Source organism: Lagopus muta, chromosome 4 (genome assembly GCF_023343835.1).
Source record: "Lagopus muta isolate bLagMut1 chromosome 4, bLagMut1 primary, whole genome shotgun sequence".
NCBI lineage: Eukaryota > Metazoa > Chordata > Aves > Galliformes > Phasianidae > Lagopus > Lagopus muta.
The window spans coordinates 37,577,641-37,604,897 of NC_064436.1; the positions used below are offsets into that span (position 1 = coordinate 37,577,641).

General features: G+C 43.6%; 1 protein-coding gene across 4 annotated transcripts; it reads right to left on the minus strand.

The window, feature by feature from the left end:
* ALPK1 (alpha kinase 1) lies at nt 1–26,381 on the minus strand. Of its 4 annotated transcripts, XM_048942605.1 has the most exons (14): nt 26,181–26,381; nt 25,904–26,081; nt 21,960–22,114; nt 13,163–13,361; nt 11,706–11,765; nt 10,060–10,146; nt 9,171–9,247; nt 8,063–8,158; nt 7,435–7,539; nt 4,920–7,011; nt 4,029–4,182; nt 2,413–2,575; nt 1,298–1,484; nt 1–686 (listed from the first exon to the last, which is right to left on the minus strand). In XM_048942605.1, exons 1-14 carry the CDS (start codon nt 26,259–26,261, stop codon nt 490–492), a joined length of 3,831 nt encoding a protein of 1,276 aa, XP_048798562.1. In that variant the 5' UTR covers nt 26,262–26,381; the 3' UTR covers nt 1–489. The 4 variants fall into 4 exon arrangements, with proteins under 4 accessions (XP_048798562.1, XP_048798559.1, XP_048798560.1 ...); XM_048942602.1 differs by lacking the exons at nt 21,960–22,114; nt 25,904–26,081; nt 26,181–26,381 and adding an exon at nt 19,481–19,575; XM_048942603.1 differs by lacking the exons at nt 11,706–11,765; nt 21,960–22,114; nt 25,904–26,081; nt 26,181–26,381 and adding an exon at nt 19,481–19,575.
* Nucleotides 26,382–27,257: the final 876 nt, after the last annotated feature.

A 27,257-nucleotide genomic window follows, 5' to 3' on the forward strand; every position in this document is an offset into this window, starting at 1 on the left:
TGAAATAAATTGCATTTTTATTTTTTAATCAGCCCCAAACATTGCCATTTGTTCCTTGAAGCATTTATACAACTTACTGTGAATTTTACGGATGGCTGAAACGCAAGTCTCTGTCTCACTCCATTTTGTACTCTTTCCAAAGAGCAGATGGTGCCTGTTGCCCTGAGTCTGTAGATGCATTGGAGGTTTGTACAGTCTTGTAGTACATTTCCACTGAATTTTGGAGGCTGTTTTCTTCTTTCTCTTATGTTCTTCTGTTAAGTCTCACAGATGGTTGTAAGAGCACATGTTTCAGATGGTACTCAAGACGGTAACATGGTACGACCTGGTGTTACTCTACATATCCCAAACTGTTGCAGGTGCTTACACGGATGTCATCTCAGAGGCCCTGTTCTCACCAAGACGACATGTTCCTAATTGTGTGTATGATAAATATCACCATACCATTCAGCTTATGGGCCATACTCTCTTTGGCTGTCTTCTGTGAGTCTACATTGGTGTCTCTACTGAGGGTCTCGTTAAAGAAAGGCAATGGCAGATTTCATTGCATTCCACATGTTGATTGTTGAAGAAATAATAAATTCCTCTCTTCCCAAAGTTAGAGCGTGAAACATCTTTGCTATTAAGAGAATGAATCTGTGGGTCTGTGAGGTAGATGAGACCTTTTCCATTACCTGTTACCCAGCCTGCAAAAGAGGGATATGTTTTGGCAATGAACAGTACAGCCTTTGCACCATCACACTCACTACTGGCTGCTTGGCACAGCAAATCCTCTGATAACAGCATTTCAGTGATTCTCAGTTTACACCTACGTCAGTAAAAGCAGAATAAAACTCTAGGAGATACATAATGGATATTTAAATCGTATATGAGCATCCTAGACATATCTGAGTGCACTAAAGGTTGAATTTTGAATGTCATATCCTGGGCTTTCAAGCAAAGAGCTCAGCTCTTCATTAGCTGAATAGATAATTTTTTAGGCTTGCCGATTATGAGAAGGAGGAAGCTCAGGAAGATCCACGGTCTCTTTTAGTGATTCTCCTTTAGATGCTTTCCTCAGGCATGTCCTTGCAGATTGGCTTCACCTTAATTGGGTGCACGAAGCTGTGGCACACCAGGGCACTGTAGCTTTCCTGCTCCTACTGTGACACAGCAGACAGCAAGAACACTGCTCAAGGTAAAAAAGCACCTACACATACCTCTCTCACTTTAGGTCGTTTAGAGAAGGTATGTCCTGTAAAGCATATTCTGCAACATGAGGGGACATGCAATAAAGGAAGCTCAGTGCAATACAAACCTTGCAGGTCAACAACAACTTCCGTTCCATTGGAGAACTCGTAGGAGAAATGGCCGTAGGCCAGACCATACTCTGTGGCTTTGTACTCATTCTTTACTACCTTTGTGTTGTTGGACAGCTTCACAAACTCCCCAAGGATATAGGGCTCCACACTCACACATCCTTTTATTGTCCTGTCTTCCAGAATCTGAAAAGAGAGTTTCAGTGACACTCACCCAAGTAGAGATGTAAAAACAAGGACACTAAAGATCCTCTTAACTTTATTTCTGTCGTTTTTTTTTTTCCTGCTAGAACTTTCTATCATAAGATGGAAAGAGTCCCCATATTAATCCACTGCTAATTTAAATATAAGTTCTGGAAAGTCTGTGCTTTAATCAAGAGCAGTGGTGTCACCAGATCCAACACAAAGCCAACTTAGCAGGCCAAACTGGGCAACAAATTCTACAAATATCTAGCTTGTCCAGCAAATGGGAAACTTCTTTCAGAAGACTGTGTCTAAAGCTGAAAAGATTTGGATAACTCTGCTCCTCTTGGTCCTCCTTCAACATGCAAATAAAAAATGGTGGGTTTTTTGTGTGTTTTTGGTTTTTCTCGCCCCCAGTAATTTCTCTGTGCAGAGACTAGCATAAATACTGACTCCAGGTTGTCATTAAGCCTTACTAGCAAGTGGCATAAAGCCAGATCTAGTGCCAGAATATCTAGCAGAAACAGTAACATGCATGTCATGCTATCATATACATAGTAATAATGAAACTGTGAATTCAGCTCTGCACCCTGCAGATGCTGGTATACTGCTAGAATGATCTAAAAGACTGAATGACTCTAGAGCTTCATACAGAAGTGAATTTCTGGTTTCCACCAGGACATAGCATCTTTTTTTTTTTTTTTTTTTTTTTTTAAACCAGCATTTTTTTGAACTTGCATCTCTGTGCATAAGTATCTTCTGTCTTGAAAAGATCAGGTGCATCTACCAGGTAATATCACGTGAATTAGAGCATGTCATCTACAGGTGGCCTAACTATTTAAACAAACAAAAAACAAAAACCAACCAACCAAAATGACTTACGACTCTTTTCCCATCAATTCCCTGGCACTGTTTTGAAGATAGCTCTTACCAGAAGTACTGCAGATGGGATATAAAAGATTTGGGTAGGGACCTTTTGCTCGTACAGCCTTTTGTTGAATTCTGTCACGTAGTATTGGGCAGTCATTTGTCGTTCCACATCACTGAAATGATGAAGAAGCCCCTTCTCTTCTTTATATTCTTTCCCAACATACCTAAGCAAGCAGAAAAATCTTTGCTGTAGTCAGTTTTGCAGCAGACTGCACTCAGGAAGCCCTACTTGTGGTACACAAACATCACCACAAAGCAGAGTGTGGCAGCCAGTTGGTGATGGTGATACACCTAAAATTACAGTGATTAAAGGTATGAGCTTTTTTCCATCTCCTATAGTAAAATACTGTAAGGATTAACCTGATCCTAAGACAAAGGTTTCATATTAAGGAAAGATTTGAAGTCAAGCTTTAAAATACTGTTCTTAACACATAAGAATTCTTACGCTACTTCTAATAATAATCTACAGTCTGTGATTAGCTGCAGGTAGAGCTCTCCTCATGTTGAGGCCTAATTGAAGCAAATAGGTGATTTTAACTCAGCTTTCAGAACAAATGCATCCATTGCATGCACCCACTGCTAAACTTAAACAACTGAAGAACTTCTCTGCCTGTAGCTTTTGTTGCTTCTTCACTCTGTGCTAAGAAAGATCTCGGTGTCAAGCAGTTCTAGGCTGGGAGCTGCGTACTCAGTACTGCACCTGTCTGTTAGCTAGGGTAACTTCTTACTGACTCAGGCCCTGCACCATATTAAGCTTTCCTTCTTTCAGATGGGAGCAGATATGAAGCTGTATTTCTTGGCCTATGGATGGAACAAATGCTGGTGTCTTCACAGGAAGGTAAAGGTGAGCAAACTGATTTGTGTCTGAAGTACTAATACAACTCTGTGCTTGCCCCTCTTCAGCATCATAAAATGTTGTATTGCCTACCCATGAATAGGATTAGGAGAGCTTGTTTTATGAAACAGCAGAACCTGGAATCTATGCTAGCTTAATTACTTACAGTTGTTTTGGGTAAAATTATCTTAAATCAAGTTAATCTCAAATTAAGTATGTTTTGTTAGGGTGCTAGGAAATAGCAGAAATAGGAATTCCCTAAAGCAAATCTAGAAGCCAAATAAAGTGACAGTTAAGCTCATTTAAGCTCACTTGAGTTTGTTTCAGCATGGATGAAGGTAGTCTAAGAGTTGTCATGAGCAAACGGACAATAACATGGTTGTTAGAAGACAACAGTAAAGTAGCCTTTTCTTTCCAAAAATTCAAAATTAGAGAGTCAGATGGAATGATGAGAAGAATTAGCGTAGTAAAGACTGCAAAGTGCTCAATAGATTTAAAAAGGCAATGAAGCATTCTTGCTAAAGTGAATCAGTCAAAGGCTAACTCAGTGTAAACTAAATTGAAACAGAATAAAGAAAAAAAATCTCCCTTTGTGACTGTAATTCACTTGTCCAAGTGAAAACTCCTTCTATCTTCTGAAAATACCTTACAAAAATTACAGCATGACAAAGCAGTGTACTAGCTGAATCACAGGTGTGAGATGAGTCTTACCAGAGTTTTCATTCATGATTACACAGAATAGCACTGAAAATTTTTCTTTCAGAAACTGGTTTCATCAGTACCTTCCCAAGCTTTCTTCTTGGTGCAGGAAGTGTATCCAAAATGCATTTCTCTGTTTGCCTTCTTTTGCCACGTTCAGGTAGTCCCCAATGAATACAGATGTTTCCTGGCCTGTCCAGAGGCCTGATTTCTTTGAGTATTTCAAAAGAAGAGCAGCTACAAGAAGAAAACACTGCAGGTAGACTGAACAGTTCAAGACTTCTGTAAACCTGTGCTGAGGGATGATATCTCATCACAGAGGAGACAAGGTATCCAGGCAGAGTTCCAGGCAAACAAATATATGCTAAGATGTAGCTAGGTCTACATCAAGGACAAAAAGTCGCTAAACAGATTTGAAACATGATAGGATGAGCCCCCAGCAGGTTTTACTTAATGAGCTTAATGAGCTGCAGAGATGCTGCTCCTAACTTCTGTGTTTTCTAGTATATTCAATAAGAGTCTACAAATTAAGATACAGCAAATAAATTAAACTGTTATTTATGATTAACTTAATAATCATTGTCTCAATGCATAGTTTGCAGGATTAAATGTGGAATCTAAATTGGCATAAGGAAAGGGAGAGGAATGACTTGATGAACTGGCACAAGGCACCAAGTGACCTGAGCTACCTACTGCATGAAGGGATGAAGCAGGAGGGATTGAGTGGTCGTGGAGATGGAGCCCATCTCTGTTAAGCTGCCAGTGATGTGCAAGTGAATAAGAAGGAATAGTAGAAAATGGTTCAAGGGGGTGTTCTTCTGCTGCTAAAACTGCTGCACAAAACTCCTTAGAATAACAATTTATAAAACCCTAGAAAGTGGTGACTAAATTATGAGGTTAAAAAGCCCGAGTAAAAGCTGTTTTCTATGGAATTAGCATTGCTTGAAAATGCCAGTTCCTGTGAGGAAACTTACAGTATGCTTTATGAAGCTGTTTAGACTTAAACATTCCAGTAGGCATCAATCTCTGGACAAGCCAGTTGTGTTCTACTCCTGCCAGAAGCTGCATGTAGTCATCATCCCTCAGAATCCGAGCATCAAGGATTTCTTCCTTGGTTCTCCCAGGTGTGAAGACAAGACCACTTCCCCTCAGGCTTAAAAATGGACTTCCAGGGGAACTGCCGGGTATCGGATCTGAGCTGTGCCATGGACGCAGTGATGAGCTGAACAGTCTTTTGTTGCTCTGAGGCTTTTCCTCTTCCTCTTCTTCAGTACTGGCACACTCGAAGTGTTTTGTTACAGATTTGTTTCCTCGCAAAGGCAAACCTGTTGCTGCACCTGGAGCCACCAGAAGCACTGGAGCAGTCGCTCTGAGAGAACTGTTTACTAACTCTCCAGTACTGATGAAATCAAATTCAGTGTCATCTACAGTTTCTGCCTGGGGGTCAACCTCAAGCACTTCGAGAGATCTGTGTCCGACTGTGGCTGCAGGTTTCCTCAGCCACTCACTCACGAAGGAGCTGCCGTCTGGCTTTGGCTCGCTGCCTGTAGATCCTGCAGCAGCAGCGCTACTGGTGGGAGGACTGAGGTCGGACGAGGGGTGCTCCGTGCTGTCGACGGTTCCTCCCCCCGGGTCCCGCCCCACACAACTGTTTTGGGCCGGGGGCGCGGCCACCCCGGAGAGGAGATGGCCCACCCTGGCGCTGTCCGTGGTGCTGCAGCCTGCGCCCATCGGCCGGGCGGCCATCACCCAGGGCTCCAGCTCCGCCCAGGAGGAGGAAGAACACTCCTCCTCCTCCATCCTGGCAGGATAAGAAGGAGCGGTGAGGGAAGGAACCGAGTTGTTCTTTAAGTCTGTGTTATTCGTCTCCGTTTTCCCTTCCGAAGAGTTCTCTCCCTTCCTCAGCTTTGCTCCCTCAGGAGAAGCCTTCTCCCCAGGCCTTCCAGCTAGGGCTGTGTCTACCCCTAAGAAAGGCTGAGGTGACCTCAAACAACCATATGGAAGCTCTCTAAGAGAAGTATATTGAGTTCTGGGTGACAATGAGTGCATGTAAGCAGCTTGACCATTTTCATCTGTTTCTGTTGTGCAGCACTGCTCCTCCACTGAGCCTTTTTCTTGTTGCTGTCCTCCACTGGGTGACTCTTTGTTGCTATTACAGTTCAGTTCCTCCCAGCTGGAAGAGTAACTTGATAGTGACAGCTTGCACCAAGCATTCTCTGAAGAAGTGGTTTGACTTCTGTTTTGCCATCTGCTGAAAACACTGTTTTCATCAATTATTACTCTTTTTACTGATTCGGTCCCTTTTTCAATTGAAATATTTCTTACATCAGAACTGCTCTGTTTGTTTCTTGTTTGGCCACTGAGCTTCTCTGAGCTACTTTCCACTTTTGGTGTACTAAACATTTTTCCAGCACCCTTCCTCTGGTATGCTGTGTCATCAGTGGTACACATGGTGTCTGTATTTTTGGTTTCAGTTTTTAAAGTTGTAATACAAGCTCCCACATGTGTTTCTCCCAGTGTGTTTTCCTTAATTCTGCAAGGATTTTTAAACACTTCACACACTGAGAGATGGTGCTGAGAATTCATGGCAAGGATTTTCTCAAAGTTGGCTTCCCCTTGCAGAACAGGTTTTTTCACTGCCCCTTTATAGCTGTCTGGCACATAAGACCTGGCATCAGAATTAGGAAAGGTTTCCACTTGTAGGAGCTTCTTAACAGATGTGATCAGAGACATGATCTCTTCCGCAAGCACTCCTTTCTCTTCCTCTTCCTCTTCCGTAAATGAAGTGCTGTAGGTATGCAGTTTTGCTATGGCTTCTCTACAAAGTTGATCAACCTCACAGAGTTTCTCACTCTCCCCATAGAGCCATCGATGCACGGTTGTGAGGCAGAAAGCAGCTTTAATAAAACTGTGGAGCTCCTGCTTGCTGGTGACATGACTGTTATCATTCTTGGTGAGGAGGCCGATCTCAAAGGATTCTTTGGCTTCAGACAAGTAAAACTTCCTCCTTTCTGGGGGGCAGTCCTTGGAGTGACTATAGGACAGCAAACACACTCCACGGATGTTCTGGGAGGAAGAAAAGAGGAGTCTAGGAATTAAAAACCTGTATCTCTGTCACAAATAAATGAGAGGAAAAAATATCTTTCTTTCCTTCTTACAACTGAAAGCAAATAGTGGCTCTAACTGCTTGCTGCTGTGTTTCCATGAGGAAACAATTTTGCTTTTTCACCTTTGAAATATATTTGGAGTTAAAGGAGAAGCAGCACTCCCAGTTGGTCTTGAAAGCCCATCTTTACTCTATGGATAGATACTGCTTTCTTCCCATCTGCTTAGCTTCAGATTAGAGTCCAGTGTAACATATAGCATCTGCAAAGCAGATAGGAGCCTACTCTATGGTATGAAGCTTGGAAGCTATATTAAAGCCAAATTTAATAGCCTAGACTCTTCTCTTACATGCATAACTCTTCCAGAATGTGGGCTAATACTCACCACAGCTGTGAGCACAAACAGTGGGGTATACTGGCTGTATACTGCTGCTAATTTGCAGGCTTCAGCAGCTGATAGCAAGCGATGGCCGGACTCCTGGAGAAGGGTCTGGTGAAACAAACAAACAAACAAAAAAACAGGAGAAGCTCCATCTTAACAGCTGTCTTTTCAAAGAGAAGGATTTATCTGAGAGGCAACCCTACTTGATTGGAGGGAGGCAGCTTGGGATTTACCCATCAGAATCCAATGGGATTTGTAGATTTCTGATACATTTGAATCTTAGAGAAGGACACAGAATCTGACACAACAACCACTTGTATTTCTGAAGAAGACTTTCAACTTAAGTTTATCATAGATTTATTGGGTTTGGCTCTGTAAATCTTCTGTCTACTATACACGCACATACATACATACACACTCTACAGTTACTCTTGTTTTCTTTTTCCCGGAGCTAGGCAATTTTCTATCTAGGTGCTAATAAACATTTCCAATGGGAACAATGGAATTTGCTTTAGCCCTCTCAGCAAAGATGAGAAACTGGAGGATGCAAAAATATGGTTGAATTTGAGACAATGACATACAATTTGTCAGAAGAATCTGCACTAACAAAAAAACAAACCAGAAGTCTTACCAGGTTAATTGCTGCATTGGTTTTAAAACGTACATAATCCTTCTCATTCATGGAAGAAAATATATCTGCCAGAATACCCAAGGAAGTTGCAATTCCCTGAAAAAAGAAATGGAAAGTAATGGTAGGGTTTTTCCCCTATGCTATGAAGTGTTGATTGCAGTAAGTTAGGTTGTATGTACAGCAGGAAAAACACACAAAACAAAACAAAAAAGTTCCAAAGGGAAGCACTGCTAAGTAAGTCAGAGTGGTCATCTCAGGGTGGTAGGGTTTTATCAATTTGAACTTGCAGAAAGTGCAGCCTAGTGTATACTTAGGAGTTTCCTTAAGTGGTAGCTATCCTAATTGCTACTAGTTCCGAGTTTCAACAGAAATTTGAACAACACTCCATTTTCCTTAGCTATTTTTCCTAGGTGCTGTTTGTGACAGTGAAGATAGGGGAGAGGTGATGCGGTCTGTTTTTGTCGTATACCCTTTACTGGAGTACAATTACAAAAAATGTTAAAGCATCACCCCAGGACTCACAGGACTTATGTTCACATTCCTATTTAGCTACGGGCACTTGGTGTGACTGCTGCTTCATTGGCAGTGGGAAGATTAGTGTGACCATGCCTCACAAAGTTGTTGAAGACAGATATGCTAGTTGTTGCAAAGTGTTTAGGTACCACAGGGCCAGAGGATATCCATCACTCACAACTGCTAGCATAGGGCAGCTTATGAACCCTCCAGCAAACAGCTCAGTTACTGGCTAAATAAATTTAGCGGTAGTCCTACAAAAAAAAAACCACAAAAACTTGTGGCTGCATTCTGGGATTAGTGAGTCCTTTTCAGAAGCAGCTGTGACATACTAGGTGATGGTTCACTTCAGATGATCCTGCTTAATGAAAATGATTGCTTTCATTCCCCTGCAGGAAAAAAGGTGTCCACAAGCCTGTGCGCGCATGCATAAATGATGTGCAATACTTCAGTTAGAATATTTGCCCTGAGTGTTAATGGTATCTGAGATGCATAATTGAAACACTTTTAAAAAGACATGACTGAAGTAACCAGATGCTAATCTGGAATCACTATTAGGTTAGCAAGATTATCCAGAGTGAAAAGGAGATCTTACTTTTTTATCTGCTTGAGGAAGTTTGAAATATCCCACAATTGAAGCCCAAATTAACTCCGCTGCCTCATACCACATCCCTGGAATAAAACAGAAAACAATTACTAAACACAGTACTTCTTTCAGGTAGCTTTCAACATTGTAGGTGGATTTTATACTTCCTAGAGACAGAAGCCCTCAAAACAGTATAAATCCATAGAATCATAGAATCCCCAAAACAGTCTAAATCCATAGAATCATAGAATCCCCAAGGTTGGAAAAGACCCCCCAGTATCATCTAATCTAACAACCCACCTACCAACAATATTTCCTCATTGAAAGCATTTTTTGCTTTGGTGACAGTGAATGGTTTTTTTTAGTTTCCTCTAGCTTTTGACTGTACATGGACACACATTGTATGTTCATGAAAGACTTCAATTCAACAGTCACTGAAGATAAAGGGTCACAGCAAGGGCATAAAATTAAAGCTGATGGCCTCAAGTACCAAGTCCTAGATACAGAAGTCCATCATGCTAAATGCTAGGGATCTTCTTGAATTGACTGAGGAAAGTGCTGTGATAGATCTCTGTTAAACTATAGCATGCCTTTGGGAACAGTGAACTTGATAAAAGCATCAGAAGAAAAATGGAATGATATTTCAGGATGTTCTGTAGCTTCTGGCTACGTTAATAATAAAATGATAATTCCTAATATGTGCCTGCTTGGTACATGGTTCTAGGTCTCTGCTTCTTCCAACAGATGTGTATATACCTCATCTTCTGTGACTGCATTACAGACACCAGGCAGATGTTTCACATAAGCTAAAATTCTGACATACAATAAATGCATTATTTAGAATAGTGAATAACCTTGAACAGATACTTATAGAAAAAAGAAAAAAAACAAACCTTACCCAGCTTTTGCAGAATCTGTCCTCTGATTTGTAAGCAGACTGACTGAACAAGGATCCTATCACTTTCCTTAGCATACTGCCAGGTACCTGGGAAAGAATTGAAAATTTCAATAGAGAATGAATAATGCTGCTGCCATTTTCAGCCTCTGAGGACAACCTAAACCCCAGCAAACTGTGAGGAATCTTTCCATTGAATCCATCCAGTTTGAGTCAGATCTTACAGCCAGAGAGATGACAAAGGGTAGTGCAATAAGGAATATAAGCAGACAGCATGTGTCTTAAGTGACAGCTGTACAGAGTGTAAGAACTACATAAAATGTGAAAGGTACCTTTCTTCTTTGAAGTAACAAAAAATCACTGTATGTAAAACATACTGAGTTGCAATAAAAAGCAAAAGGATTTACACTGCATATTTTTGTCATCACTGACATATGCAGTAGAACAAAATACTTTCAACACTCGCAAAGAAAAAATTCTTTTCAGATATCAGAGCATTGCAAAGATCAAACCCAAGGTTTTCACATTAAAACAGAATTACTAGTTACACAAAGTCTTTCATTATCAAACCTATTTTGATACCTGATTATAATACAAAATGAAATCACCACTTTAACAGTGATATGAGGTATTTTGTTTGAGGCTCTGTTGAACGAGGACCACTCGTATGAGAATCTCAGTTTGGCATTAGAAACAAAACAACAAAAACCAGAATAGGCTTGCTAAATTTTTTAATTTTCATAGCTGTTGTGAAACCTGAATATAGCAACTAAATACACTCTGAAGACTAAAAGTTAGCTAACAAGTCTAAAAATCTAAAATATATTGTCTCAAAACCATTATTAAATTGTCATTTTGGATGCCCATCCAAATTTGTGAATTTTTATCATTATAAATAGTACATGCCCCTGCAGATCTGAAACAAGTCATGCTACCAGTGGTATGGTCATTTGACAGGAAGGGGAAAAAAAAGTAGCTTCTGAAAGTACCACCACATATTAAAGAATATTCCCATTTTTATAGTTTGCGTCTGTCCAGGCATGGAATGAAGTGCTGCAAGATGCAAGATTCACTCTCTTTTCCTTAATTCCAAATTATGGTAAATAAACGCACCGCTACCTGTTACAGGTCTGGGTTATATAATTTCATTCACAAAATTAGTGTGAATAAGACCATAAGCATTACTCAGCCTGGTTTGTTTTCTTGGGGGTGTATGTTTTCCTTGCTTTTTAGATCAGTAAATTTCTTGAAATTGGTCCATGTTTTACAGAGAAATTAGTAGTAAGGCTGGCAATCCATAATATTTTTCCTCCCAAGTGGAGACATACAAAGATGGACTGTGGAAGTTTCAAAACAAAGTCTCAGTTCACAGAATGAAACAATCGTAGGGGTTGGAAGGGACCGCTGGAGATCACTGTGTCCATTGAGTTTCCATGCTGTAGTAGAGTGACAACAAAGGGACAGCAAAGGAATGGTGGTGAGAAAAGACTGATGTCAGATTGGCTGCATTTGAAATTTTTGTGACTGTTAAAATTGGTACAAAAAAAAAAAATATATATATATATATATATATATATATATATAAAAATATATATATATAGTCCCACCAAAATAGTAATTATGAAATTGGAAAATAAATATATATTTACCTGTTGCTCCATTGTCATTAATAAGGCTGCTGAGGATGTATTCAGCTTTTAAAAGTTTACCTAATTAAAAACAAATCAAAACATTAAGAAAGTGAATATAAAAACATGCATTGTGGTATGAACAAAAATATTCGCTAGTGAAAGCCCCAGCAAACTGTACTCCTCAGTGCTGAAATTGTATTCACAATCAGCCTAAACTTCCCAGTTAATTGTGTACTGCTAAATGCTGCCTCGTGCTCAGGAATCACTGTGACACAGGCTATTCTGCATACACCAAAAATTTTGCAAGTAAGTGCTGGTGAAACAAATGTTTCTAGCTACACATCTACTTCCAAAAAACTCTTTACTTTCTTTCAGGAGAGATGTTAAGGCTGTATGTTGGTTTAAGAGTCAATCCAGCTGCTCACACAAGATTAGCATTGTTGGACCATGACTCCAGGTAGACTCAAGTCTACCTGCTTTTAAGAAGCACCCTATGATCACAAGATATAGCCAAAATCTGAGCAAAAAAGGATGCAGTGTTCAACAGAAGGTTGGTACTCTGCATTCTGCATTTCATCCACCTGTCATATGGTTCAGAGGTTTTGTTGTGTAGCAGAGTCATCTGAAGCAGCTTGATGGGCTACAAGAAACGTCTGAAAGTCTAATATGATTAACACTGATGCTGCACCTTGCTTTTTGTCACAGTTATCCAAATTCATTCATTCACTGCTCCAGCCAGTGAAGAAAGATTAATGCTGGCTGAACTAGCCCATAGATCAGGTTGTGTCAGCAACAAATGGTTATGCAGGGAGCTAACAGTCCTATTTTCTGCAAATAAAATATTCCTTAATTGTCTTTTTCAAAGCAGGTTTTTCTGGATCTATCTTGTTCCCCAAAAGAAGTAGGAATACATCTTTGCAATAGAAAGATGATATATAAAATACCCTTTAGGTGTTGCCCATGTTATAGAACGATGGACATCTAAAAAATTAATATATCAATCAATTTTCTTAGAGGGGGTAAGCTGCATTGTTTGCATAGTCAAGTGGTCCCACTGGAAGAAAAAAAAAAAAGAAAAAAAAAAGCAGCTGGGACAGTGCAGAGAAAATGCCAGGACTCTAATTTACTTTTTAAAGGCCCTTGGTCAGAAGTATAGCAATTCAGATATCCCTGTTTGAAACCAGCGGGGAATATTTGTTAAGGAACAAAAGCTCCAATTAGTATTTTCTACACCCTTTCACAATTTTCTCTACTGCTTTTGGCTCTGAAGCCCTTTATACCAGCCCCTTTGTGCTACTGAGAGGAGCTGGGAGGGCCCAAGGGGGCCGGGAGCGGGCTGTGTGTTTGAAAAGATGGCACCAGGATCATAAGCATGTCATCCCCAGAAAGGGACAAAGTATCTTCTTCAAAGTCAAGTAGCTCCTAATTGGGTCTGAGCTGAGAAAATGGAGCAGTGGCTGCCCGGGAGCTGGTACCTGCATTGACAGCAAGGCGAGCCTGGCGGATGACCACCTGAGGACCAATTGGTGTGGTGGGCTGCAGCTTGTGCAAGCCCTTGGCGATCTTCAGGAGTTTGCTTGAGGCATCAATCCAGTACAGGAACCGGTCAATCAAGAACACAATAGCAGCTGCTGTCACACAATCCTTGACCATGATGGAAGCTTTCAAATAAACCTGAAAAGAACACCAGTGCCATGGGCTACCTCGAAGAAATCCACGGAGCAAAGACTCTGCCAACTGTTTATAGAAAATACTCAGCTTTAGCAATACTTCTCCTAAAAGGGCTGCTACATACCATTTAAAGACAGGTTGAATTTCCTTAGTCATTTGTTGAAAGGCAACTGCACAGATTTATAAGCAAGTAGAATTACCAAACAATACAAGAAGCAAAAACTATCAATTAAAAGGCTGCCTCAAAATTTCTACTCATAACCTCTGTCTTCCTAGGCATTTACAAAACAGGGTAAGTCTTTGTAGCATTGATTAGATATTTACTATAAGCTATAATTTGACTAATTCTGGCCATATTTTCATTCTTAAGATTGAAAGATTCTGGTTTTTGTTTTTAATTGAACATTTGGGGGTTTTTTTGTTTGTTTGTTTTTGTCTTTGTAATTGGTGTTCAGTATTTGGAACCATATAATTTGTTAGTCTGTTAATGAATTTAAATTATATTCAACAGATTAATAACGGTAATAACAATTAGTTTTAAAGGGAGTCTGGGGAGACTGGAAATGGTCACTAAAGCATTTGTCTCAGATGGGACTGCCTTCTGTCTGAGTACTACATTTTCAAGAATATGACTGTCAGCTTTTCTTTGCCTCTTTTTCCTTAGAAGTCCCCTAGGAAATGGGGGACACTTAGGGACCATGTGGCTATCTGTGGAACCAGACCCTGGCTATAAACAACCAGCATCAGTGTAGCTTTAAGTTCAAATGGAAGATTAAAATTTCTTTGTACACCACATACAAACAAACAGGGCAGGCAATGCTTTCCCCTTGCAGATTACCTTTAATAACTTCTGTAATTGCAAGAACTTTTTCTGTATTCCAGCAGTCATCACGCTGACATGAGGAATCATACAGAGCTCCTCAGGCAGCATGCTGTTAAGAGGACAGGACCCCAATGAAACCACCATGTAGCCTCTTTGAGGATGCAAATGGCACATCGATGGCTACCAAATACCACTTTCTGTGGTAGATAGCATATTACTTTCAAAACTCAGCAATCAGCTGTAACAAAGGACCCATCTCTTCGGCCATGCAGTCTCAGGGGTGCTAGGCACAGCCGTGGCTTGCCTGGACTTCATGGCAGTGGCCATCAGAGCCTTGCCTCCTGGTATCCCACCTGGCTCCAGTGCCAGTGAGCTGGCAGTGCTCAAGTACTGTGTTATGATATGGGAAAAATTGCAAGAGAATAAAGCAGGAAACACCTTCAACTATACGAAATCTCCTCATAAAAAGAAAGTGTTTCTCATAGCATTCCTGTCAGCCTGTAAATCTGCTAATAGCAAAGTTTAAGCAACACAGTGGCTCGGGCCCCACTGCATCATGAGAGGATGATTGTCAAGAAGGCTTTGTGAAAATCCCCACTAAAACACTCAGTTGGACAACTGTCTTCAGTTTTTATCTTCAGCATGCGTTTCCTTCCCTTCTTCCTTGTGTGGACACGCAGGCCCAAGAGCACCATGTCAGAGATGCTGCTGATTACTCCAGTCACCACTGGGCTTCTTGAGTCTCCTCACTGCCTCCACCCTGTCCAGACTTCTGCTCTCTTCTCTCAGTTCAGAGAACCACCTCCTGACAGCAAGACTCATTCTTGATTTTAGCAGCTTAATCATCAAGTGATAGAGGGCAGGAATGGCAGCAGCCTGAGTTAACACTTGTTTCTAATGAACAGAGCCCTCTAAGGTGTGGGGAAAGCCCATATCAGACCATCCAGAGAGCTTGTGATTATGGTGTGAACGCTGGGCTGCAGCATCAATCCGCTTCAAGTGTTTTCTGGCTTGTTTGCACTTCACTTGCCTCTGCACAGTGAGGCAGATTTGTGCAAATTTCCTTTTTTTTTTTTCTTTTTTTTTTTTTCTGAGCTTGAGTTGGATTTTCTAAGAGGATGGCACTTGAAAAGGATTCCTGGAGCTCTGCACGTACAGCCCGCTTGTGCTGGTCAACAATGGAGGAATCCCCCTCTCTAAGCACCTGTAAACTGACACTGCAAACTATCCATTTGAAATGCTCATGAACAGGCCATATATTTAAGCACAGAGCATCGCCTAATCTATTTTTTTTCCTCCCCTTCTTCCTTTAATAGATTGGAGCACAAAAGCCTGAGAGAGGGTGACCTACCAAACAAAAGGGCCTTTGAGTCCCTAGGAAAAGTAGACTTGGAGGAGGATGGAAGGAATCCAAGTGGCCCTATTATTTCCACTTGCACTAATTAGACATTTTTCTGTCAGCTATTGAGCACTGCTGAGAGGCCAAACTCACTGAATTCATTTCTAAAGTGTTTACAGAAGTTTGCATCTGTTTGTGTCTCTTCAGGAGGAAAATAAGCACTTCAATAGCATTGTGGAAAATCTAAACGAAGCATCCTATTCTGAAGGGCTTGGCAGTCTTGCAGCTGCATAATTTAACTCCTCGCTCAATGCCGAAACCTCTTGTGTCCCTCTCCAAAACCAAATGGACACAAAATGTAGAAAAGTCAAGCCAGGGGGAGAGACTCAGCTCCTCTTTCCTGAAAGGCCGGGCCGCACGCTGTGTGGCACACAAGGACACGGTTCGGTGTCAAGCTTTGCAATTATGCTCCCTGCAGCACACCCAGAAATCCATACCCACGCCTTTCACCCACTGCCAAATGGCACCACTCAGGAATTCCTCAGCCCAGCTCGGCTCTCACTTGCGGGCATGTTTCTCTTCAGACGGGACAAATGAGATAAACAGGTTTACTCGCTGTCTTTCTCACTGCATCCACATCGAGATGGAAGGGGGAAAAGAGAAAAAGAAAGAGTGGGGTACGTGCGCACTTTGTTTTAACATCTGTGTCCGTGATGCCCAATGCATATGTCTAATTGAGTTTAGGACACAAAGGGAACCTCACGCTTGGGAAGTGGAATCAGGTGGTGACAGAATTAAATTTGCACGAGATTTCTATACACAGACTGTGGGGGAAAATGCAAAACAGCCTTCAGTGAAGGGCTTGTCCTTAATGGCGATGAGTGGGAGGGTGTGCTGTGTGCATGGTTTCCTGCATTAGTGGGTTAACTCCTCCTCACGCCGGGGCCGAAGTTTGGGTCCCAGTGTTGGGTTCAAAGCCGTGATGCCTCCTCTGCATTGACAATGGGGCTGCTCCCGAGAGGGAGCAGCTCAGAACCGGGGCCATCTGGCACGGGAGCTGGCAGCATCGCGTCAAAGGGAAATTATTGGTGCATAGTAAATGAGGGTGGGGAGGAGGGGAAGGGAGTTGCAGAGATCTTATGCGGCAGCTGATGTAAGAGGAATTACAAGCCCAAATAAATGAAATATTGATTTAATCCACTCTCTCTGCCCTCTTTATAAGGCGACAGTCCCACAGGCAATTCCCCACGCAGCCTGCAGGTGCAGAAGGGTCCCCATTGCAGAAACATCCCTGCAGCATCAAGGGTTGAAATCATTTTTGAAGTGCACACACAGTTTTGCAGGCACTCTGGACTCCTGCATTTGCCTACGGTCATTCACCTCACCCTATTTTAGTCTTTATTTGTAATCAAGGCTGAGGTTTTAAACTCTAAAATCTAAATCTAAAAATAAAGAGTAGTCACAAAAAAAATCTCAAGCTATGTGCACAGAGTAGGCATTTCCAGGTGCCAGGTTCTCCTTCAAAATCTACTGCCAGTTAGTGTTTCACTGAACCCTAACAAATTGCCTGTCTCTTTCTCCCCCTACATTCGTACCCTGTCAGATTAAACACACAGTCAAAACAGCAATGGATTTGGCTGAAGTCTCACCCTTTTACCCCACGCACTGTTAGCAAAGCCTGCATTTCCAAGAGACCAAAGCCGCTGTCACTGCACGGGACTTCTCTATCAATCTCAGCCTTTCAGCTGGCAATCAGAGCACACTCTGCAAATAACAATGAATTAAGCCTCCTACCACCTCTGTGACTGGCAGGAGAAAGCATGGCCATGATGTGCAGATGGATAAGCCTGAACACAGAATGGGTGAGTTGTGCAGTACATAGTTGCAGAGGAAGGAACGACAGGTTCCTGGACACTTTATTCTCTGCTCAGAGCAGCAGAGGATCCACTTTAATGGCTTGAGCGACTGAAGCTCTCAATTAGCTCATATTATTTATCCTGAAGGCGGTGGAGAGTTGGGTGTTTATTCAATGAGCCTAGCATTAGGTCAATTATTGGTAACTCAAAACACCGCAGAATGGAACAGTTTTGACAAGCTGCCTTATCATCCTTCATGAAGTGAGAAACTATAGGGGCAGTGGGGCATGTTCCTCCATTCTGTTCCCAGCTCCTGCTCTTGAGTGCACTGCCTCTTCCCTTGTCACTTGCTCCAGCAGAGCAGACCCAGGAGCGTTCACCTGGCTGCACCACGTCCCAAATCCTCTGCAGGATGGAGAAGGACACATACCTCACCACAACATGAAGAGAAGGCACCACCCCTGCTCTAGATGTGCTTGCAGACTGAGGGGTCAGTGGGAAAATGCTTGCCAGTGGGTCAGGAGACACTGCCATGATGGACTTGAACATTCTCAGGAGAAGCGTTTTGGGGCAGGAACAGAAGAAAAGCCTTTAAAGCACTGAGGAAACTTCCTGAGCAGGAGTTCCCGTGGGCCTTCTCTTTCTGACAGTAGGGATTTGAGGGATCCCTGGAGCAGAAAGATTTTGCTGACTACTAACTGTAACAGGAACTTTGTGGCACCGATTTGCCCTTGCTGTGCTCCGTCTTCAATTAAAAGCCAATTGGTGTTTCCTTGTGTTACATTAAAATACTGCATTAAAGGGGATATGTTAATACTTCAAAATAGCTAAGTGCCTATGAGAAACCCTTCCTGATAGGGCAGCATCAGTACCCTTATTATCATATACAGATCCAAGAGTCTCCAAGAGTCTCTTTCCTAAATCTGTCCTCAAGAGAAGCAGCTGGAGGAGGGGAGGGAGAAAAATAAAATAAATATCACAGTGACCCCATTAAGACAACTCAAAACCTTTTCCAGGGACAAAAGGCTCCATGAAGCATCATCTGAGAACAGTAAATGCTGCTGATGCGCAAAGCAAACAAATAGCCCTATTGGTACCCAGGACCACAGCTCATGTTTTTCTCCGGCACTGCCCATGCAAATCCTGCTGCAGTTTTTCCATATGTGCAGTAGAAGATGAGTGCTCTGCAGCACTGCACGGCAGTGGGACAGGGCTGGCCAACTGCACAGCTGTGCTGAAGCTCTCCCACTGAAGCTGCTGCTTTGGCAGGGCAGTATGAGTGACACATGGGATACTGTCCATCGTCCCACATTGACAGGGCCTGATTTCTGATACTTCTCACTCAAAAAGCCCCAAAGTGACAGGGTTTGTGCAGCATAAGGGGACAGGATGCCACCAAGCCCTTCATGAGTTGAGATCAGCCTGCAGCCACAGCTCTGGGCTCAGTCATTCCCTACTTCACACAGATCACCAAAGAAGAGCTCTTAAGAGGCAGATAGCAAAAGGTCAGCCAGAATGACCAAGGTCTTAAGGGCTTTGGTTCTCCTGTTACCACACCAGCAGGTATGGGGAGGAGTAAACTAAATCCTCAGCTCCCTCTTCAGCTGTTTTTCAAAGGCTGCAGCTCTCAAGATCCACACACATCCCTAAGGGTATCAGGGCACTTCCCCCAGAATGATTATCCTAATGATAATCCAGCAGCACATAATTAGGTAGGGCCCAGGCAAAGGCTACAGGGACTTATTCTTCTTATTCTTTTCCACAGCCACATTAACTACGAGGAGATTCTGTATGACCAGGGCCAGGATCTGCACTCCTCCAACTAGAGTGGAGATCAGCCTGCACAGCCTCCCGCACAGCTGCCTGGAGTAAACCTGCTCTTGGAGAGTCTTGGGAACACATGCAACCTGACAGACACTTTTAACCTGAAGGTTATTCAATAGTGCATTTAAAAATAAACTGAGAATGACTGTCCTTAGTGTAATTGCACAAGCAAATGAAATCTTTGAAGCTGAAAAGTGGCAGGGTTAAGATAGTAGTTTACATGTCTATAGTTAGAAAGATTATCATGGTGGAAAAGGACAATCAAAAATGATATGCTCACCCGTATCCTAGGCTCACAGTAGAAAACTTCAAAAGGAGGGATCTCCAGAAAGAGATCCTTCCCCAGTGGCAGTCAGCCCTTAAATGGGATTCTAGGAGAGGTGCAGCCAGGCTGCAATCCTTCCAGTCACACAGGTGAACTGCCTTCACCTGTGCTCCCATGGCTGACTCAGTCCTTTCCTCAGGTGACCAATCAGTGGTTCAGGCTGTGACTCAACACATCATTACAAGGGGTTTGAACATAGGCTCTAATTGTATAAGAAAACACAACCAAACATTTCATGAATAATCCCAAAAGAGATCTACTTGCATGTAAAGTTGTCTTCCAATGAAGCCCTCAGTAGGGTTTGCAGGATCAAAGCCTGTGCGCTCGTGGGCATGTTGCCCTCTGTTGGCTGGCCACTGAGCACAAGGGTATTTCCATGTCTCCAGATATGGGTGATCTGCAGGAAGGGCAACACTTGCAACTCTCCCTTTTGGAAGCGCAGCCTCATCCTTTACCCTGCAGCAGGTATTCTTTTTTAGAGAAGTTACCCCTGTTTGTTTACTGTGATCCCACAGTAGAGTTAAAGAAAAGCTCTCTAAAAGGATGCAGGTGTGGGTGGCTTTGCTTTCTTGGTGCATCAGACGAGCACACAGCCACCAGCATCGGGCATCCCACGTTTTAAAGTGTAGCACTAAGGCAAACCCTTGAAGCCAAAGCCTAATCCGCTTACTCCCTGCACTGGTCTCATGGAGCCTTTCAGCCGACGTGACGCGCAGCGTAGAACGGCCAGTCGGGGCGCAGGCAGCCAGAGCTCCACACCGCGCAGTGTGTTATGGTAATGAAGCGCCTTTCATTCAGGGATCTCAAAGTGCTTTTTAAATGTAATGAATTACGGTTTATGAGCTTATTCTGAGCATGGCAAATTAAAATAAACAGAGATGAATTTTTTTTTTTAAGGTTTTCATGAACGTTAAATTGGCAAAGACTTGAATATTTTTTTCCTTTGGGGACTTGCATGATCTTTCTGTCCCTCGTGCCAAAAAAAAAAAGAAGAAAGTTGCTCAGACTTTTATCTTTCCTCATCACACTGTAATCACTTCTCTTCAGCTTCATTTCCCTCCCAGCTTTTTATTCAAAGAACTGAAGCAGCCTTTGCTCTGCCTTGAAATTTTATTTAAAAAAAAAAAAAAAAAAAAAAAAAGGGGGGGGGGGGAGGAATGAATGAAGGGGAAAAAAAATCCCTTTTCCCGACTAATACTAATAATACAGGTCAAAATGTCAGTCTTTCTACAATTAAATGGAAAACAAAAAAGGTTTTCCCTTTTTCCCATGGTACAATAGCACTGGAATATAAATTACCAGCGAAGATGAAATAATACTTCAAAGCACACAGGGAAAGGCAGCACAATGTTTACAAAGTATTTTCAACCACACGACGAAGCATTGAAGCCGATGGTTACCAATGGACTTCAGGGGGTGTTGGTGAATAGTCTGAAACGAGCATGCGGTGGGATTTTAGGTCCCTATGGTCTATGACCCCATGATATGCTTTGTTTAACAAGGGCAGCTGCAGTTATCAACAGATGTTTCAGCAATAAATAATTGGTATCATCTCAGAAAGGACCCATCTACCTGGGGAGAAGGCATAATGCTGAGAACACTGCCCCTCTATTACCGCCGCATTAATCTCCCATCTATCCAGGTCTCTCCGGGAGCTTACTGCAGGTGTTTGTCCTGGGAGAGAGCAGACAAACGCTGCGAAGCCGGAGTTCTGAACAGGGATTGTAAAGGAGGTCAACCTCAGCCATAAATTTCTGTCGGAGGCCACACACACCAAAGAAAGAAAATAAATGCCCAGGGAGCAGCACCACCCCCCGGCACATTTGGGATCCCTGGGACCCATGGTGCTGGCAAAGGGATGTGCAGTGGGCACAGCCCTTAGCTTCCTGGAGCTCCTCATCACTGCCCAAAGCCATCATCCTCCCCAGGCAACACCTGCAGGCCTCGCTCAGGCTCTGCTGGGAGAAGTCTGCCCCTTGGGCAAGCAACATGTAACTCAGATAAATCAGAAAGCAAGAAGCCATGGGAATTCCTTCCTGCTTTCTGATCTTAAAGATAGATAAAATATGCACAGTATGCTTTGGGATCCCTCAGCACCTCCTGGATCCTGCAGCTCCTCACTCAGACTGGTGCCTCTTATGCACATGGAAGACCATTACATGCTTAACTTGCTTGCCTTGGCTTTGGCCAGCTCAGGTCCCAGTCAAGCGATTTTCTGGAAAATCACTAGAAAAGCGTTTTGGCTTTATTACAGTGCCAGGTCTTCAGGTAATAAGCAAACACACATCTTGTTGGAAACAGAAGTGAGCAAGATGAATGAGCAAAGCAAGCACTCAAGCTAAACAAACAAGAAACTCCACACCTTCTCAGAGGAGGAAACCTTCCTGCCCCAAGCATCCCACGCTTCCCACAATAGCTGTGCTGAGCTTCATACCAGTAGATCGGGGAGCCTGGCACCAATCGTATCCTGCAGGTTGATTTTGTCCTCTGGGCCCAGATCCTGCTTGTATTGCCATTTCTCTGGCACAAAGGGCCACTTCATTCCCTTCGCCTCCTCCAGAAGGGTCCTCAAGTCATCAGGAAGCAATGCTGGAAAAGACAAATTGCTGGTAAAGATACAGCAGTGAGCACAGCCATGATCCCACACAGAACAGCTGCATTGCACAAAACAGAGATAAACCTACAGAGCAGTTGGGCATAGATCTAAAGGGATGCAATGAAAAACAGTCAGATGTGTTTGAGAATGTTTAACTCATCATTTGGGAAAAAAAGTAATTGGTTTGAGTTAGTCTAAAAAAAAGATTGAGTAACTCAAAGAAAGCTACAGGATACATTTTCCCTGAGCAGCAGAGAGATCATTGCTACAGCAGGAAGAAATTGATCCACATGCTTGGGCACTGACACTGCCTGCATGTGCAGAGCAGATCCCGGCGGAGGCTCGCACAGCCCTCTGTTCATGCACTGACCTGGCCACTGCTGGAAGCTGTTTCTTTGGAGGCAGTGTATCACAGTCATTCAGGTGAACTGAGAACCCTGTGTGTCAGGATTGCTGGGGCAGAGGATGCCAAGCTCCTGCATGCTATACCACAAGGCTGAAGAGCTGCTGCTGTGCCCTGAGCACAGTCTAGCTCCTGGGTTGTGCTCCCAGCATGAAGCATCGCCCATGTGCCATGAAGCCATTGGTCCAATCGTGTCTCCAACCCATCTGACTGAGGAAGGACTGCTAGTGGGAGCACACAGCTGGAACTGGGCCTGAATCTGTCCTTTCCTTTCAGCTGCAACCCACATTTAATTTTCTCCAAACAGCAGTGAAGCTGCAGCTCCTATGTACTGTACTAACCATAGGCCAAGCAGGCTCTCTGGCCAATAAAAGTGGATTAGCAAGGATTATTGACCAGATGGGGTCAATGGTGATCATCAGGTGCAGATCTAACCCCTACTGGCCATTAATCCCCAGAAAAAATCCTGCTCAGAGACCATAATTTCTTTAATGAGATAATGCAAATAAATGTATTACTACCTACTTTTTAATCTATCTTTTATGGAGAATGGAAGAAAATAAACTACATAAGGATTCTGTTTTGTGCTCATATTGTAGTGCATTCATCAGTATGTTTTTCCTATGCAAAAGAGGGAAGTCTGATATGGAGGGCCAGTTTTCCAAAAAGTCACCTTTAAAAAATACATCACTTTTTCCAACACAAGTTTTCTCACTTGCTGATGCAGGTCTGGACACACTTCCCATCAGATCACAGCACAACTGCACTGCCCTGCTGGTCTCATATCACGCCTTCAGGAGGCCTAGCCTTTCTTGGTACAAAGAAAGGAGCCCAAGAGGCAAGGCCAGAGGAAGAAGAGTTCCTATCCCCATGCATCTCATGGCTCCTGTGGTGATGGCACTGCAAAATTAGGTAGGAATAGGGGCACTCTGCCCCCTCATCAGGCCTGAAAACTGAGGTAGGGCCTGACCCTGTATGTAGGTTGGCCAAGAAGAGGCCAGCGGTTGAAGATCAAGCTTCCCAAAATCTTCCTCAAAAGAAGACAAAGAGTGCCTGGAGACAGTCAAGCACACTGATATTAACTCTCCCCGTATGATCCCAACAGGGGTGGGAGGATTTTGGGGGGAGGGGATCTAGGGAAACAGTCATAGGATTCTCACATGGACAGCCATTCTGTCTCCTCCTCTGCCATCTGCTCTTCCCACTCAAACTTAAGCTTACTTAAATAACACCAAGCAGGAAAAGTAATAGTGTCAGAATGTACAAAAACAACCAATGGGATGATGTGGATGTTGGTATTCTCTCTGAAAAATACAGGTATTTCTGCTACCCAGTTCTTCCAGTCTCCCATGTCATACTTGGTTAAGCCTTAATGCCCCTCCAGCCTGATGCACCAAAGAACAAAGAACATCTTTACTAGTGAAGTTTCACTCTCAGAGGCAACCCCAGCAGTCACTGTGGATGGACAAGAGGAACTCAGAGCAAGGTTTTCAGCAGGATCTGATCTATGAGCCCCAGCCACCTTCAGTGTTGGGCATTTGTGTTTGTTTGCTGGGCTTTGAGTCCTGACCTGATTCCAGTAGTCACCACTTGGAAATAAATGCAATTAGCATGCTAATGATATTAATTTGATACTGTGACATAGAAACATCCACTATAAGTACATGAAGTAGCTGGGGAGCTGGTATGAACAATCCTGTAGCCATGAACTGAAATACAGGTGCCAGAACAAGAGTGCCAGCAGAGAGGGCTCTGAGGGCCACGGAAGCCACAGGGCCATGAGTTTTCCCTTCCAGAATGGGCAAATGGGTCTGAGCCCTGTAGGCACAGGTCCTGGGGAGATGGGAGATCATTGCAGGCTCTGATTGCCCATTTCCTCCAGCAGCTCACCTGAAGGGCTGCAGCTAATCAAGCAGTTATAAAGGCGCTGATTTACCTTAGCTGGAACTAAACTGATTATTTCTTGTCTACTGCAGTAATAGGAGAGAAGGGATGAGGAGGGTGAAGGGAAAAAGCTCTACCTGATTAGGAGTTCAAGAGCCTATTCTGAGGGGAGATAATCAAGCTTTAAAGAATTTGTGATGAGAAAACAAAGTAGCCTTTTGTTGAAAACAAAAAGAGAAGAATCTTCCAGCATCCCTGGCAGAAATCTACATGCCACCCTCCAGCACAGACAGGCTGAGGTGCTTCAGAAAGGGCGGCTGACCTCCCAGCGAGAACAAGGCGTGCGCAGAAACATATTTGAAGCAGCCCCGCACTCTGGGCAAACAAAGGGTTTTAAAGATCACATTGACGTGATGGTCAAGCCGGTCATGCAAGCAACACCAAACATTATTGGCTTTAAACTGGAAAAGGGATGGTACAGCAGATGTGTAATACAAAATAGAACCTGCATAAAATTCAAGTTTTGCAATTTTTTGCTGATGCCTGTACTGTTTCCCCCAGAAATATCAATTTTGTCCTTTACTGCATTGCCCTGTACTCACTGAAGTTATTTTTTGGTACGGCAGACAGCAGTATGTAACATCTCTGCTCTGCACAGAACAGGTGTGACCCTCACATGCCCAGCAATGCAAACATGGCTCTTCATTGGTGAGCAAAAAAACTGTGGAAGTTACGTTGTGGAGCTCTCTGGAAGTCTGACTCTGGAGAAAACTGAACTGAGCCTGTCAGTGATTAGTATCAGCTGCATTTCCACCAGAATTAGTAAGTCATATTTTAAAACCTCCCTTATTACCACAGCACTGAAATAAATGTTTCTAGCCCACAGTGCTAGCACTGAAACAAGTGAAGAGCTCCTCTACTAGTGCCCTCCCTAACTACTGCTTCCCTTCCCGGTTATTCATTCCAGCCATTAGCTGACATGGGCTTTCCTTTCAAGAGGGATACTGCAAGTTTTTTCTTTGGACACCACTTACAGAGGTCACATGCATTTTACGAGATAAAGATTCAGGCAATGAGCTCTTTAATATATCAGGAGAAGCTGACAAACAGAGAGGGCCCTCCCCCAGCCCCACTGAAAGGAGAGGAAATATGTGCCCTTATTCAGAAGTTGCATCCTTTTTCTTTTTTTCTTTTTTTTTTTTTTCTTTTTTTCTTTTTTTTTTAATAACTGAAATTTATGTGCATCAGCAAACTTTCGGGCATTGTTCTTCCCCAACTAAACTGTTCCTTACAGCCTCATGTTTACTGAAGCCTAAAATTAGAACTGACAGCAATTCACCGCAACAAAGTGGGCTGCTTTCCCCTGCCTACCCGCAGCCCACGTCCCATTCACTGCCCTGAAATCCAGTCGTCTCTTGGCTCTCATCTGCCAGGAGCAGAAAAATAGGGCATGGCTAAGGAGCGGCCGCCCGCCCTGCTGTCCCTGGGGCCTCACCTTGGTGCCGCTGGTATTCCTGCTCCTCTTCCTCACGGATGTCTGCCTTGGCTGACAGCAGTGCGGCCAACGAGCGCTCACAGTCCTGCAGCAGTGTGGCCACTGCGCCGTGGGTGTTCATGGCCACCGCTCCGTCTTGGCTACTCCAGCAGAGAGGGCTCCTTTGAGGCGGAGGGACCTGCTGAACAGAGCAGGAAGATGGCTGAAGCCCCGTCCAGCAGCACCAGTGAGCGCTGGGGGAGCCCTAGGAGCAGAGGCCTGCCTGATGGGTGCTTACGGCGTTGCCAGTGGTGGAGCAGAAGGAAAAGCTTTCTGCCTCAGCCATCTGAAATGAAATGTGTGGAAATATGTCTTCCATTCTTTCCTGTGCAACAAAACAAATCTGATCGTTCTCTTGCTTAATGAACTCCTCCCATAATTCAAAGTGATGTGGTTGGAAACAGCCTATGAAAATATTTCTGAAGTTGGTGAAGCTGTAGGCTTCAGGAAGGGGAAAGCAGAACGGCAGGCAGCCAGGCACAGCTGGCTCTGTATCTCATCAGCTGAATTCTCCTCTGCTGCAGCTTGGGGTGGCTGGATCCCAACTGGCAGCACCAGGTGGCCTGGAGATCAGAGAGCAGAAGCAATGAGCTCATGCAGAAGCAGAGGGAGGCAGGTGGAGTGAGGTGGGGCTGGCATTCATCAGCATGGAGCCCAAGGCAGGGGCCAGGCAGCGGGGCTGTGCTAGCACTGCAGATGGATGGCACGAAGAGAAGAAATTAAACGGGGACACAGAGAGGAGGTTGGGGCAGGATGCAGTGCCAAGAGCAGCTAGAGTATGGGGAAGGCAAGCATGAGGTGCAAAGACCCTCGTCCAAACCCAGGCATGCCAGGGCATATCAGCTGCATTCCACTTCTGCAGGGTTTTCACGCCAGCCATAGCGCATGGGGAGCCACGTGTGCATCAGTATTTGTGGAGTATCTGCTATGTGAACAATGGCTCAAGCAATGGGAAAGTGCTCTGAGGAGCGGCACAGGTTCCATCACTGCATTTGTGACTCTCAGCTGGCCAAGAAAGTGACTGAAAAATAACCCATCAGAAAAAGCAATCTAATAAGATATAGCATTCAGGTGAGGGTACTTAAAACAGATTAAAGGCTTCAGTTCCCATCCCTCAACAAAACACAGAGGTGGGATTTCTGCTATCAGCCCTTCCCTTCTTTGCTCTCCCCAAGTTATGCCTTGCTTTTTCTCCAACTACTTCTGTGTTGTACATGCCTTCCTGAGAGAGGTATTTTCTGAAAACAGGCCACCTGTGGGCATGGAGGCAGCACACAAGCACAGGGCAAGGTTGCAAGGACAAGCTGAGAGCTGT

Bases quoted from the DNA above. Each gene is read 5' to 3' on its own strand.
- ALPK1 (XM_048942605.1), bottom strand. From the start codon at position 26,261: ATGGAAGACATATTTCCACACATTTCATTTCAGATGGCTGAGGCAGAA. The intron at 9,248-10,059 runs GTAAGGTTTGTT...GTTTTATTCCAG, and splicing joins ACAGATTCTGCAAAAGCTGG to GGATGTGGTATGAGGCAGCG. The intron at 4,183-4,919 runs GTAAGTTTCCTC...TTCTTCTTGTAG, and splicing joins ACAGCTTCATAAAGCATACT to CTGCTCTTCTTTTGAAATAC.